Source organism: Cololabis saira, chromosome 4 (genome assembly GCF_033807715.1).
Source record: "Cololabis saira isolate AMF1-May2022 chromosome 4, fColSai1.1, whole genome shotgun sequence".
Classification (NCBI taxonomy): Eukaryota; Metazoa; Chordata; class Actinopteri; order Beloniformes; family Belonidae; genus Cololabis; species Cololabis saira.
This window is the reverse complement of record NC_084590.1, coordinates 11,493,204-11,507,189: the sequence shown is the minus strand read 5'-3', so window position 1 is coordinate 11,507,189 and position 13,986 is coordinate 11,493,204. Positions and strand designations below refer to the sequence as shown.

The 13,986-nt window shown below is 36.8% G+C and overlaps 2 protein-coding genes across 2 annotated transcripts in view; one reads left to right on the top strand and one right to left on the bottom strand.

The window, feature by feature from the left end:
- Positions 1-2,416, bottom strand: part of LOC133441497 (spectrin beta chain, non-erythrocytic 1-like) — a 124,836-nt gene extending 122,420 nt beyond the window's left edge. The window contains exon 1 of the mRNA XM_061718849.1: positions 2,136-2,416. The gene's annotated coding sequence lies outside the window, so the exon portion shown is untranslated. The remainder of the gene's footprint in view (positions 1-2,135) is intronic.
- Positions 2,417-6,432: 4,016 nt separating this feature from the next.
- On the top strand, positions 6,433-12,233 carry blvrb (biliverdin reductase B). The gene is made up of 5 exons (XM_061720207.1): positions 6,433-6,655; positions 8,706-8,867; positions 9,600-9,689; positions 10,513-10,644; positions 11,934-12,233. The coding sequence occupies exons 1-5, from the start codon at positions 6,571-6,573 to the stop codon at positions 12,086-12,088; spliced, it is 624 nt and encodes a 207-aa protein (XP_061576191.1). The 5' UTR covers positions 6,433-6,570; the 3' UTR covers positions 12,089-12,233.
- Positions 12,234-13,986: the final 1,753 nt, after the last annotated feature.

The following is a 13,986-nucleotide window of genomic DNA, read 5'->3' as shown; positions in this document are numbered from 1 at the left end:
TTCAATGTCCTGTCAAATGTGTCCTGTTAAACTTTGAATGAAATTAGATGGGGTCATTCAGCACAAAGTTAAACTGAAGTGTACGTCACATCGATTTATTGCTTCACAACAAATCCTCTGGCCTCATATGTTCAAACTTCATCCACGGTTTTAAAAAAATGTCTAAAATCTAGATCATTCTTGGAGGGATCAAAGCTCCGACTCTTCCTCCTCTCTCTCTCACACACACAAACACACACACGCAGGATCTTTAACTCTGACGTCACGCAGTACGCACTTTACACACTGCACTGAGTCACTTTCACTCACTTCACCTCGGCCGAGTGAAACAACATCTGCGAGGGAGAGCAGCAGCCGACGCCCAACTCCGAGTCCGCAAGGCCACGAGTCTTCATCAAAACAGTCACCTTGAGGTGCATAAGGCAGCACAACGCCGGCCTCGGCTCGTCTACCTGACATCCTAGGTCAACTTTGCACAGACTCATATCCGGCACTTTAAAGCCTCATGTTGTACATTTTCTCTCATGTTGTACATTTTCTCTCATGTTGTACATTTTCTCTTTTCTCTTTCCATTATAAATCTGCTCTTTGTATTGCACCAATCACCACAACAAATTCCTTGTGTGTGTTTAACAAACTTGGCATTAAACTTATTTCTGATTCTGATTCTGATTCTGAGACGCCAAACCCTGTACAGCCAGCCAGGACGGGAAAGTTCTTTTAAATGAAGTTGTGCAGGAGTTTAGTCTGGAGTTCTGATCAAGGGGCAAAAACTCATTAAATCCACCAAAAATAAGAATAAGGAGTCCTGTAACATTTAAAAATCCCTTATTCAGTCCAGAAATACACGAAGAGACGCTGAGACGTCTGAGGCAACTTGCTGATTAGTTTTCACAACTAACAACTGTTAAAACTGGAGGGACAGAGCTGTCACCTCAGAAGTAAATGCTTTGTGCATTTATTTAGAGTTGATAGTTTATTATTAGACACAAAAGTAGATATGGTAATCATCCCACTGCACGCTATAAATAGCTGATTGTTTTTTTACATTTACACACCAGAGAAAAAGGGTTAAAAACTATCTGCATTAAGAAAGTAGGATTTAGTCACTTTTAAACAAACCAGTTTAAAAAACAAAAAAAGTATGAAACTCTGTAGGAATACCTTAAAATGGTAAATTAATTTAGATGAGTGTCATTTTATCTACAGGAAATATGATTTTATGTTTGATTGAACTGATTGAAATGACTTTAATTACTACTAATGTCATTTAGCAGGTGCTTTTTTGTTTTTTAGATGCTAATTAGTTAAAGTAATATAAAGGAAATTAACTGCTTATCACTGCTCAGGCACATTTACAGAAAAAAATGACTGACTTCCTCCCTCTTGTGCAACCCCGACCCTGCTAACACACCTTGACCACCTATACCTGCCTGCACACCTCAGATCAAGCCAGCAACTTCATTCATTGGTGCACGGTGTATGTTAATGATAGGGGGGTCACTGGCCATGTGAATGTTAGACAAGCTGTGTTTATGCAGGCCTTACCTGACTAAAGCACAGGAACCAGTATAATTAATATGTCCTCTGCAGGACAGAGAGACATTTTCATCATCTCGTACTAGAGACACCAGGCATATTTAGTGACATCCAAGCGAAGATGTCCTTGCCAAGGTTTGTCACAGTTTAGTTCTACAGAAAAAGCCTCATAAAACACCACAAAGGTTTTGGAGGAGAAAGTTAAAGGTCTCCCAGAAGCCAAGCGGAGCATGCAACAACATGCCACAGTCCATCAAACACTAGGCCTCCATTCTGCTTCTCAAGTATTTCTCCTTTCAAACGAAACCATCAAAATGAATATGCATCAGAGGAATGTGTGCACGCGTGCATCAGCTCCCTAACACATGTGGGTGGGAGAAAAAGGGGACATGAAACAGCGTGTCCCCTCGCAGGATCACTGCGGTATCCTGCACCGAAATGCAGGCCGGCTTTCCTCCAAATAAAGAAAGAAGGGGTAAAAAAAAAAAAAAAAAAAAAAAAAACCCTGCATCTTGTCTCCTTGCTTTTCGCGCAAGAAATGACAAGACAAAACCGCTCGGGCATTGGTAGTTTTGTTCTGCATTCATCGGCCTTACCTTTGGGATCACTGTCCGTTCTGCTGATTGGATTCGTCCTCCTCCTCCTCTAAGGTTGAGTCAATGGAGGAGGCAGACGCTCCGCGGCTCTTCCACCTGGATCCCCCCGCGATGGGTGCTCGGGGACTGGGCTGTGGGCTCCGTGGGCTCCGGGGGCTCCGGGGGTCGGGGGGAGGTTGTCCCTGCAGCTGAGGTCCGGTGGAGGGGGATGCTGAGATCCATAGAGGTCCCGGTTTCCACCTGACACAACCTCTCCTTCCTCCTCCTCCTCCTCTCCGCTGGTGATGCTGGACGGAAATGTCAGCATCAGTGCGGCGAGCAGAGAAGGAGACGGAGGCTGCAGGGACGAGAGCGGCCGCTGGGGGGCGCCGTTTAGCACATTAATTAATGTAAAAAACCATCACAAATCCAAGTTCAAACACATGTTCAGTTTGAATATTTCTTGTTGTAGGAAAATATGTTGTTTAACTAGTATATTCAGGCATTATTGAAGTTAACTCACCTGTTAAAAGGTTCTTTTTTGACACATTAAACCAAACTAATGAACACGCTTGATGTGTCTGTTACATTGAAATGAGCTTGGGTTCATTGCGTCTTGTAGCTCTACTTGTTAAATACACACATATATATATATATATATATATATATATATATATATATATATATATATATATATATATATATATATATATATATATATATATATATATTGATTTATATTGATATATATTGATATATATATGTATTTTAAATTAAATCAATATATATATATATATATATATATATATATATATATATATATATATATATATATATATATATATTAAAATGCATATATATGCTTGAATTTTTTACCAAACTTGGTATTAACCATTAATATATATGCAGACAAGGGAGAAGGAAAATAATAATAATAACAATATTATTATTATAAATAATAATAATAATAATAATAATAATAATGATGATAATAATAATAATAATAATAATAATAATAATAATAATAATAATAATAATAATAATAATAATAATAATAATTTAAAAAACTAGGTTAAGTCACGGTACACCAGTTTTATATATAAATGTACAAACAAAAAACTCAGTAACAAAACTGCCTTTCATCGACTGAGTACTGGGGGGCACCAAAAGCGAGTCAATCTCTGATAAAACTTTAGAGCAGAAATAATCATTTACAGCCTGGCTCTAGATTTCACCTCCATGATAGCTACGAGAGTGTGGAATTGGGTGTAGCACGTCAGGTGATTTTATATAAAGCAATATACGGTATATTTCGCACTATAAGGCACTTAAAATCCCCAAATTTTCTAAAAAAAACGGCAGTACGCCCTATAATCCGGGGGGCTTATGTGTTAATTTTGTGGTGTTTACTGACCTCAAACCAATTTTATGTGGTACGCTGCGGTTAAAAATCGTGCAGCTTTAGTGACTTTGGTAGCTACAAAGCCGCTCCGTTTGAGTTATGGTTGGACCGTTCAGACACATTAAAGTCGGCCCTTGGTTGGATACGAGTCACAACGTCATACATCGTTACATAACTAATTATGTAGCGCTGGCAAGCAACCATCATCCAACATCTAGTCAATGTCACCTTCCTGTAATTAGACGTCAACGTAAGGTTTTTAGCGTAAACACAGTTTTCCAATCTATATCATAATCAATTATAATCAAATGTTGGAATATAACGTTGTTCCAATGTGCACCGGGTTGGTGCACCTTGTGTATGAAAATAGACCTGCTCATTGATATTGCACCGTATAATACGGTGCTAATGGTCCGCAAAATAAAGTATTTATTTATAGGGCATAGCCTTTTTATTGGCAGTCAGCTGAACCAATGGCGAGCTATTATCATTTTGCATCGTACCATTTGCATCTTGGCGCCACGCAGTACAAAACCTCTCTTCAAAACAAGTACCCATGCTTGGTGACATCACAGACCGTCTGTCCGGTACTTTTTACTGTCTTTGGTTTTTATACTTGGCAACAATCGAACTTCCAGATGAAAGCCAGCACGAAACCAGGAGAAGTTGCAGTTCGTTTACTGACCACCAGGAGCTGGTTCCAAAAGCAGTTTAGTCTCCACTGACCCCCCTTTTTTTAAAAGTATATCAAGTAAAATATATAATATATATATAAAAAATATATATAATTTTGTTTGTATATATGTATTTATATATTAAAAAAAGAAGATTAAAATGCATGCTTTAAATTTGACCAAACTTGGTATTAACCATTAATATATATGCAGACAAGGGAAAAAAATAGTAAATAGTAAAAAAAAAGTAAAATATATATATATAGATATATATAAAATTAGGGGCATGAACTTTTGATTGCTTGTTGGCGTACCCAATAGCTATCTTTACGTCCTAATCAGTCATCACTTTTTAAGCAGCAGTAATTTCTACGTAGCCCCTCTGGTGACATTTGAAAAAAATCAAATAATGCGTGGCCACGAGTTAATATCTCGTGGCCACGAGTTAATATCTCGTGACCACAAGTTATTAAACAACTGAGCAAACAGCTGAAACAACATTTTAAATGGGATATTCTAAAACAAACATTGGCTTGAAGTTGCACAGCTCGTAGCTGTGGATTAGCAGAAGGTAACTGGGAACTGTGAAGGTAACTGGGAATCATGACTTACTGTGATTGATATGATATATGAGGTGGGCGTGTCCCAGATAGCTTTCCATGCCTTTTCATTTAACCCACTTGCAGGCCCGGGTCTACGAGGGTGCATCAGCATTGCACCCTCAGTTTATGTGTTTGCATGCTCAGTTGAAAAGACAAAAAGAAAACTGAGAAATGCGCGCGCGTCAGCCTGATTTATGGTTCCGCGTTAAATCGACGGCGTAGCCGACGGCATAAGATACGCGGCGAGATAGGATATTTTAGTTTTCTTAAGCTGTAAGCCATGATCAGCAATATTAGAATAATAAAAGGCTTGCAATATTTCAGTTGATTTGTAATGAACCCAGAATGTATTGTAGAATATAGAAAATAAAGGATTTTATCACAATATTCTAATTTTCTGAGACAGTCCTGTATATTTATGGTAAAATTTATTTTTGTTGCTATGTTTTATTTTCTGGGAAAATGCATAATTTAGTGTTAAATAACGTGCCAGGCATGTGCACCCCCTCTGATCTGAAATGCACCCCTAGTCATCATTTTCTAGACCCGGCCCTGCCCACTTGCAAGGCAAGGCAAGGCAAGTTTATTTGTATAGCACAATTCAACACAGGGTAATTCAAAGTGCTTTACATCAACATTAAAAGCAGCAAGACACAATTAAACAGTAAATAACAAATACAATTAAATAAAATTATAAAAGAAGAGGTAAAATAATAAAAAGCACAAGTTGTTCAAAAGTAAGGGCAGTAGAGTCCAGCAGGTAAGTATTTAATTTAAGAGTACGCTTCAGTAAACAACAGTAATGTTTTTAGCCCTGACAGTTGGAGCAGACCTCAGGTCTACAGGAAGTTTGTTCCACCGGTGAGGAGCAGAATAACTGAACGCTGCCTCACCTTGCTTGGTTCTGGTTCTTGGGACACACAACAAACCAGATCCGGATGACCTCAGGGGTCTGGGAGCTTCACAGGGAACCATGAAGCATGCAACATGCTGCTGCACATTAGGAGGAGAAAGAGGCTTCATAAGCACTTTTCAGAACACCTATGACACCCAGGGGTCTTTATCACTTTCTTATAGCAATATAATAGCAATATAACTGTATAACAACTATACAGTACTGTATGTAAACCCACACACAGAAACTTTTTGGAGTGATTACTTTTTGGTTTAGAAGCTTTTATTTATTTATCCTTTATTTATCCAGGAAAGTCCCAGTGAGATACAATATCTCTTCTGCCAGGGAGTCCATGTCAAGATGGCAGCAGAAAAATAAATTCAGTTTCATATAAAAGAAAATACATACAAGGACAAGTAACTTTACAAAAAAAATTAAAACATATCAAAACAAGAAACAAACAAACATAAAACATACAAGGATCAGAAAGCTAAAAATAATTCATGACAAATAATGACACTTGATTAAAAACAATGACATTGTTCTGTGAAAACTGATTTTAACATATGCAACATATTATTAACAACATATTATTAAACATATTATATATATATATTCTTCCCAAAGTAAATTATTTGAACTCCAATAGCCATTGAAAGCTTTATTATAAGTAATATAATAAAGTATATGTAATAAACGTTTAATAAGACGCGACCCCTTTAAATCCCCTAGTGGTCGGGGCCTAAGGTCGGAAGCGCCTCTGCTTGTGTTGTGACCTGAAAGAGTTTCTCACATGTCAAACACAACTTCTAAGTTCACGCGTGTCCTGCTTTGGATCACACTCTGATAAGCTGCCGCTGTGTCGTGGACATTAGTGAGGATAATGTCGGATTCCGTAAAGAACGTGGCGATATTCGGCTCCACGGGGATGACCGGACTGGCGACCCTGCCGCTGGCGGTGGCCGCAGGTGAGCCACGGTCACGTGATCTAGACTTTTATTTATCTTTATTTAATTTTATTTATGTGGACCGTTTAAGAAGACTATAAGTGGCTTTACTCTGGCATTAAATTGAGAGAAACTGCTGCCCAACTTGTGGATAAATATCAATTGAACCCTCCATAGAAACAATTAGCCATAAAACATTCAATTTGAGCATGTAGTGTTAGTTTAATCTGCATATAATTACTACTACTGTCATTTAGCAGACTTTTTTATCCAAAGTGACTTACATCGACATAATTATTTATATTAATCTGCATATAATTATTTATATCAATACGTAATTATAGTTTTCAGTTTTCAGGTATGTGTGGCATTTTAAGCAATATCTAGATTTTTTTGCATATATGTGTGTGTGTGTGTGTGTGTGTGTGTGTGTGTGTGTGTGTGTGTGTGTGTGTGTGTGTGTGTGTGTGTGTGTGTGTGTGTGTATAATTTGCTAATTCTTTTTGTCGGACAAGAATATTTATTTTTTTTAAATACCTGATAGATATATATATATATATATATATATATATATACATATATATATATATATATATATATGTATATATATATATATATATATATATATATATATATACATATACAGTACAGACCAAAAGTTTGGACACATCTTCTCATTCAAACAAATGGGGAAGTCTGTCCAAACTTTTGATCTGTACTGTTTATATATATATTTTTTTATTTATCTATTTATTTGTACACTAAGTGTCTAACGTGATTCTTACAATAAACTTAAATTAAGTGTTGCTTTTTATTTTTCTTCTTTTTTTCCTATGTCTTTTGTTTTTTTAATAGATTTACCAGGAAGTATGACATAAAAGCATAAACCCCCACTGTAATTGTCTATTGATCATCATTTCTGATGTAAAATCACAAACAGAAGTAGCTGTCATATGATTCATGTGATTAAGCAGCATTTTTATTTCCTTTCCTCCTGTTCACCCCATGACCAACAACTGCTGAGTCACGTAAGCCGTTGCAGGATCGCTGAGTCATTGTAATCTGTCTGACAGCTGATAGTAGAAAGCTGTTAAGTATCTCAGCGGCACATTAGGGGTGGGATTCCTGGCATGTCACTGGTGGAATAATGCCATGTACAGGGACACGATCAGCCCTTACAATACAATCTTTTTTCTTTTCTTTCCTTTGCACTATTTTTTTCATCTTATATCTTTTATCTTTTTTCCCCACTGCAATGTGTATATACTGTCCATATTTTGTAATTACGTATTTTCTGGACTATAAGCCGCACCTGCATATAAGCCGCACCCGCTCTATTTAAAAAGAAAAGATATGCAAGCCGCAGATATTTATGTTGTTAGATTAGATATTTACTACATGTACAGAAGGATTTTGAACTGTAAATGATGTACATGTTTGTACCTAAATAGATCCTTTCCTAACAGTGTCTTTTAACACGGCAGCAACTTTGCTGATTAAAACGGGACAGAACCAAGAGAAAATAACCGGTATTTATTTATCTATTTATCTGTTTGAAATCTGCTTCTACCTACTTCTATCTGCTAAAGAAGAAGTAGCGTATTCTTCTTTGCATTTATTTTGTCTTAGTTTTGATTCTAATTCCGGTTAGAGCGCCCCGAGCGGTGGAAGAAAAATCCACAGAATAGATGCACCTTTGTATAAGCTGCATGGTTCAAAACCTATGAAAAAAGTAGCGGCTTATAGTCCAGAAAATACGGTATATATATCTTTTACTTTTTAACCTTTTTACCCCCTTGCCCGCATGCGTGTGTGTGTGTGTGTGTGTTAAGTGTACTGCTGCTAACACGTGAGTTTCCCCATTGAGAGAGTAATAAAGGACTATCTTATCTTATCTTATCTCATCATTACTGGCCAGGTGAACGTCTCCACTGTCGGTGTGTCACAGAGACACTAACATCATAGAAGTTGTTATAAAATAATGCAAAATGTTACAAAACCATGTGAATTGAGAGAAACAATCACAGAGACACCTTTTCCCTGGGGTTCATTTTCCTGTCTCTTCCCTCAGGATATAACGTGACGGTCCTCGTGCGCGACCCCGCCAAGCTGCCCGCCGACCACAAGGCGGCCAGAGTGGTGGTGGGAGACGTGTTGAATAAAGACGATGTGAAGAAGACTCTGGAGGGTCAGGATGCTGTCATCATCATCCTGGGCACCAGGAACGACCTCAGTAAGGCTCCGCCGTGTCCTCTCGGCCTGTACCGACCCCAGTGCAGGAATTAAACTTTTACGTTAGCTTTTACATCCTCTGCTGTTCACCTGGGACTCTTACTGATGGAGTGTTTTCCTTGATGCCCTGTATTGCTTTGTTTTTCTTTGTACCTGAACCTGCTCAGCTTATGACAGGAATGCTGAAATGTTGAATGCTGTAATGATGAAATATGGCCACTAGAGGTCACTAATAGACCCAAAGGAGTGTAACTGATTCAGAAAGGCACGATAATACTACTACTACTACTACTTTTAATAATAAGAATTATATTATTATTATTATTATTATTATTATTATTATTATAACTTAATAATAATATTATTATGGTAATTTAATAATTATAATATTATAATTATAATTTAATAATGATATATATTATTAATAGAAATAATAATATTAATATAAAAAATATGATAATAATAATGATTTAATAATTATGTATTATTGTTATTAATATTGATGATAATAATAATATAATAATAATAATCATAATAATAATGATAATAATAGTAATAATAATAATAATAATAATAATATTGCAGCTAGAGATGTCTAACTTCGTCTCCGGCTTTCATATAAATGTTGAGTTTATTTCACGCAGTGAACTCAAAGCTCAACTTTCATGTCTTGATCTCAATACATACAGTTTTGTTGGTGTTTGTAAACTCTGATCTTATTGCTGCTCATCAGGCCCGACCACCATAATGTCTGAAGGCACCAGGAACATCGTGGACGTCATGAAGGTGCGAGGGATCAGCAAAGTGATCGGCTGCATGTCGGGTACGAGTCTCTGATGAAAAGGGTTTGTGCCACGTGACTCTCACAGGCCGAGGAGAAAAAGGCTTCTCGGGGGTGGGGGTTGAACCTAAACCATCCTATTGTGTCATTTTCTGATGTGGGGAAAGGCGATGGATCAATGAGAGGATTCACACAAAGAAAGTGGAGTAGAAAGGACCTTGTGGCGAACACATGGACCAGAACCGGCTCGCCGCAGAGCTGAGGCTGCAGATTATGATGCAGACTCACACAAACGCACAAAAACACTGCAGAGAGGCTGGAGGTGAAAGTTTCCTGCTGAGCTGCAGGGAAGCACGTTGACATGAGCCGTCCACGTCATTACACAAGCACGTAATTGATCAAGTGCTGTTAAATCCTTGAAGAGTTACCTCTAGCAAAAAACTGATGGGTCTCTGTGGCTTGTTATAAATAAAACTGTTTGAATCTGTAAACTATTAAGAGTTGGTTTGCAGACTGGGAGATGTTGAGCAAACTCAGGTTCCTCACTGTTTTAGACCAAGCTGCAACGTTAAACTACTTAAGATATATTATTTCAGTTAAGTCAGCTTTCTCCTTATTAGTCATTTGTTACATTTGAGATATTTACTTGATATATTTACATTGGTTTTGGGACTTTTGAAAGCTGAATTCAATTCTGTTCAATTAAATTCAAAGAACTTGATATTATTAATTGTATTAATATAAAGGGATGTTGCAGCAGTTTGACGTGGATCACTTGAACGTGTCATTTAACATCAGAAACAGAATAAACAATAAAAAAAGACATGCGTACAACAACTCCTATTCTTCCTCTCCATCTTTCCAGCCTTCCTTCTTTGGGATCGCTCCAAAGTCCCGCCCCGCCTGGTTCCTGTGACGGAGGACCACGACAGGATGTACACCGTGCTGAAAACGTCGGGGTTGGACTACGTGGCTTGCATGCCTCCTCACATCGGCGGTTAGTAGCAACTTATCAGGTTTAAACAACCTAGAACATAAAACATAATACAAAAGAGAGAAAGACAAGAGGTTACATTTTTACTTGCAAGGAGAACGGACGGAGATGCGTTCAGTTACAATCTCCTAGTTACAATAAGAGTTGCAGCACTAAGGGAGACGGAAAACACAGCTGCAATTCTTCACGTTTACATAACTCCTTATCTTCAACTTGATATATGTTGCTCGTCCTTGACCTTGAAACAGATAAACAGATAGCTCTTTGATGACTACTGTACATCCGCAGTCACACTATCTGACTTGTCCTCCCTGCAGAACAAAAACAAGTTAGTTGTACACACACACACACAAACTAATGTTAGTTTATATGTAAAGACAATTGGTGTAAATATGAGATTACTTTATGTTCAATTATTCTAACACAACTGGAAACGGAGGTCTGTTGTCGTCAGAGCTGGGAAACAATCCCTGTAAACACCTGTAGGGACCAACAGCTGATCCGTTTCATTTGGGATGGTTTGATTCACAGTTGCACTTTTATTTTAATGTATTCCTTTATTTAAACCTTGTGAAGTTATAAAAAAACAAAAGTACACTTGAGGCTGCATCAATGTTTTTAAGAACAAACTTAAGTTCTCCGAGCTTTTAAAAATCAGTTAATAGACCATTAATAAGTTTTATGTTTGTATATTTGTTTTATGTAAAGCACTTTGTGCTGCATTTTATGCATGAAAGGTGCTCTACAAATAAAGTTTGATTTGATTTGAAGTAGTGAGAGGGTTGTTTTATGACCACCATGTTGATTTTATGTACTTTTATTCTAGGAGTTTTTTATTGGGATTGTCTTGTTTTTATCGTATTTCTACTTTTATTGTAGTGTTTTATTTGTGTTATTGATGATGTTTTATTTTTTGTGAAGCGCCTTGTGACATTCCGTTGTCTGTGAAAGGTGCTATATAAATAAACTTTATTTACTTACTTACTATCAGTAAAATAAGTTTGATACAATATTAAACAGCATATCCTTATTGATCAACATCAGTAGTGATATTAAATGGTGTGTTACAACTTGTTTACTTCGTTAAGCTGCACTGGACCTATAAAATATTAAAAAAGGCAAAAAAGATCAACAACTTTCATTTTTTGCAAAGTGGAAAACTTTAATTAGCCTCAAAAAACAATTAAGTTCCTTTATTAGGAAGGATTAACCTGCAAGTTGGGCCAACAATGATGTTTTGTGATTTTTCTTCAAAATGAGGTTGAGTGTGGTTTCCGTGTTTCCCTCTGCAGGTGACCTCCCCCTGACGGAGAGCTACATGGCGGCGGAGAACATGCTCAGAGGACGGGCCATCTCCAAACACGATCTGGGACATTTCTTTGTCAAGTGTCTGTCCAACTCTGAGTGGGACGGCAAGACCGTGGGGGTTTGGGGGGAGTACAAGTAGTCCTGACCAGCCGGACAGGAGTCCAGGTGCCAGTCTGAATGTCCACAAAGAAAATAAAGCTCTGAGAAGTAAATGAACAATATAATTTTTTGCCTAGATTTTAAGTAAGATTGTTATTTTTAATTAATAAAAACTATAAAACACCTCCTGTTTTTCCTTTTCATTATTATGACCGCACAGCTTCTCCTTGCAGTTATATTTATTTATCTTTCATTGCATATTGGACGGTTTGTCTGCTGCCCTGCAACGTTACAACATGTGATGCTTCTCCTCATCTATTTTTATAACTCTTGAAAAAAGAAAAAAAGCTTTTTGATTTCAGCTGAAGGACCAAAGTGTGACATGAATTATCTTCCCTCTGCAGGCGTTTTGTTTTCAGGGACACGCCGGTGATGCACTTTCTAAACGTTCTTTACGAAACACCACCATCACTTTATTTTATTTTGTTCTTTTACCGAACAGAAACGTGACAATCTAATTCTTATACATTACTTTTAACAGCTTGATTTAATTGCTTTGTTCATCATTTGTAAATAAGTGGAGAACTTGACTAAGTTTTCATCTGTTATTTTATTTTATTTTAAAACACCCGAAATAAAGGGAATATGTTGTAGGACAAACAGTCAAGATGACGTGTAGTTATTTTGCAACTCCTTCCCTGATTAATTGGAGGGAAGAGTTGGAAAACAACAAAGAATGAAAGAGAGAGAAATAGATGAGGTTTATAACGGAAGCTTATAATTTGCAACTTCAAAATAAAAGGACTTTTGAATTTCAGGCCAGCCATCATTGCTGCAATAGAATTTTGCAATGAAAATGACCTCTGCCATCGCATTTAAAAGCAGCCCAGCCCAGTTATGTTCCTATCAAAATGTTATAATTGAAATCAGTCGTTAAAGTTGCAATCATATATCCTATTTCCAGTTCTTGAAAAACAACCTAACGGAGGCAAACAATAACTGCGTTTAATCTTCAAGTTAATTCCTGAGCATGCACAAAACTGGGGGGTAAGAAACAATTCTCCATTAACAGGGAGAGCAGAGCCAGCCTCAGGGAGGGATGTCATCTCTCTCAACTGGTCCAAAAAGGAACCCAGTTTTATCTTATGAGGCCCCTTCTGTAGGCATCAGGTTTAAGTTGTTTTTTTAACTATTGATTTATTTCTAATATACTTGTTTTAATCACTTTTACAGTGATGATTATAACTGAAGGCTCTGCCTCCCATTTTACTTGAAAAAAAAAAACCAGGAATCACAAGTAAACCTCAAGTCTGAGAACTAATTGCTCCTTTGTGATGTGGGACTATCTCAGTAGAATTTGAAATACTGAAAAATTATGGATCCTGCCTCTGAAGAGCTTTATGTGTGATGAGAATAATTTCAAATACTACGCAGGACTGAGGAAGAGCTATAATTGGAGAAATTTCTCCATTTAATTCTCATCAGATATTTTGTTGTGGGATAGTTTTATAATACATATTTGCAATTTTCCACTCTTGACATAAAAAAATACATGGACATATAATTAATTCCTACCATTCTAAAAAAATATGAAACAAACGCAAGTAATTGTCTTTGCTCTACAACATTTTAAATACATTTTTTTTTTCACTTCTTTATTTCAAATTGTCAACAGAACAATATAAAACAAACAAAACATACATAGAAACATTTGATGCCAGGGGAACAGTCACAGACAGAAATTATAGATCAGTTCAAAAATATTTTATACCTAGTACATAACTCAGAGGTTCGGATGGGTTTTCTATTCTTAGAATATTGGATTGTTGCAATGTATTGTTTGAATTCATTTTTAAAGGCCGGGGAAGATGGTATGTGATTAGAGAATTAACAGAACAGAATTAAATTGATGATGTAGTATTATTTGCTTTGCTAGAG

Excerpts from the sequence above, each read along its gene's own strand:
- blvrb (XM_061720207.1), top strand. The coding sequence starts at position 6,571 with ATGTCGGATTCCGTAAAGAACGTGGCGATATTCGGCTCCACGGGGATG. Across the intron at positions 8,868-9,599 it reads GGGCACCAGGAACGACCTCA|GCCCGACCACCATAATGTCT; the intron begins GTAAGGCTCCGC and ends GCTGCTCATCAG. Across the intron at positions 10,645-11,933 it reads CATGCCTCCTCACATCGGCG|GTGACCTCCCCCTGACGGAG; the intron begins GTTAGTAGCAAC and ends TTCCCTCTGCAG.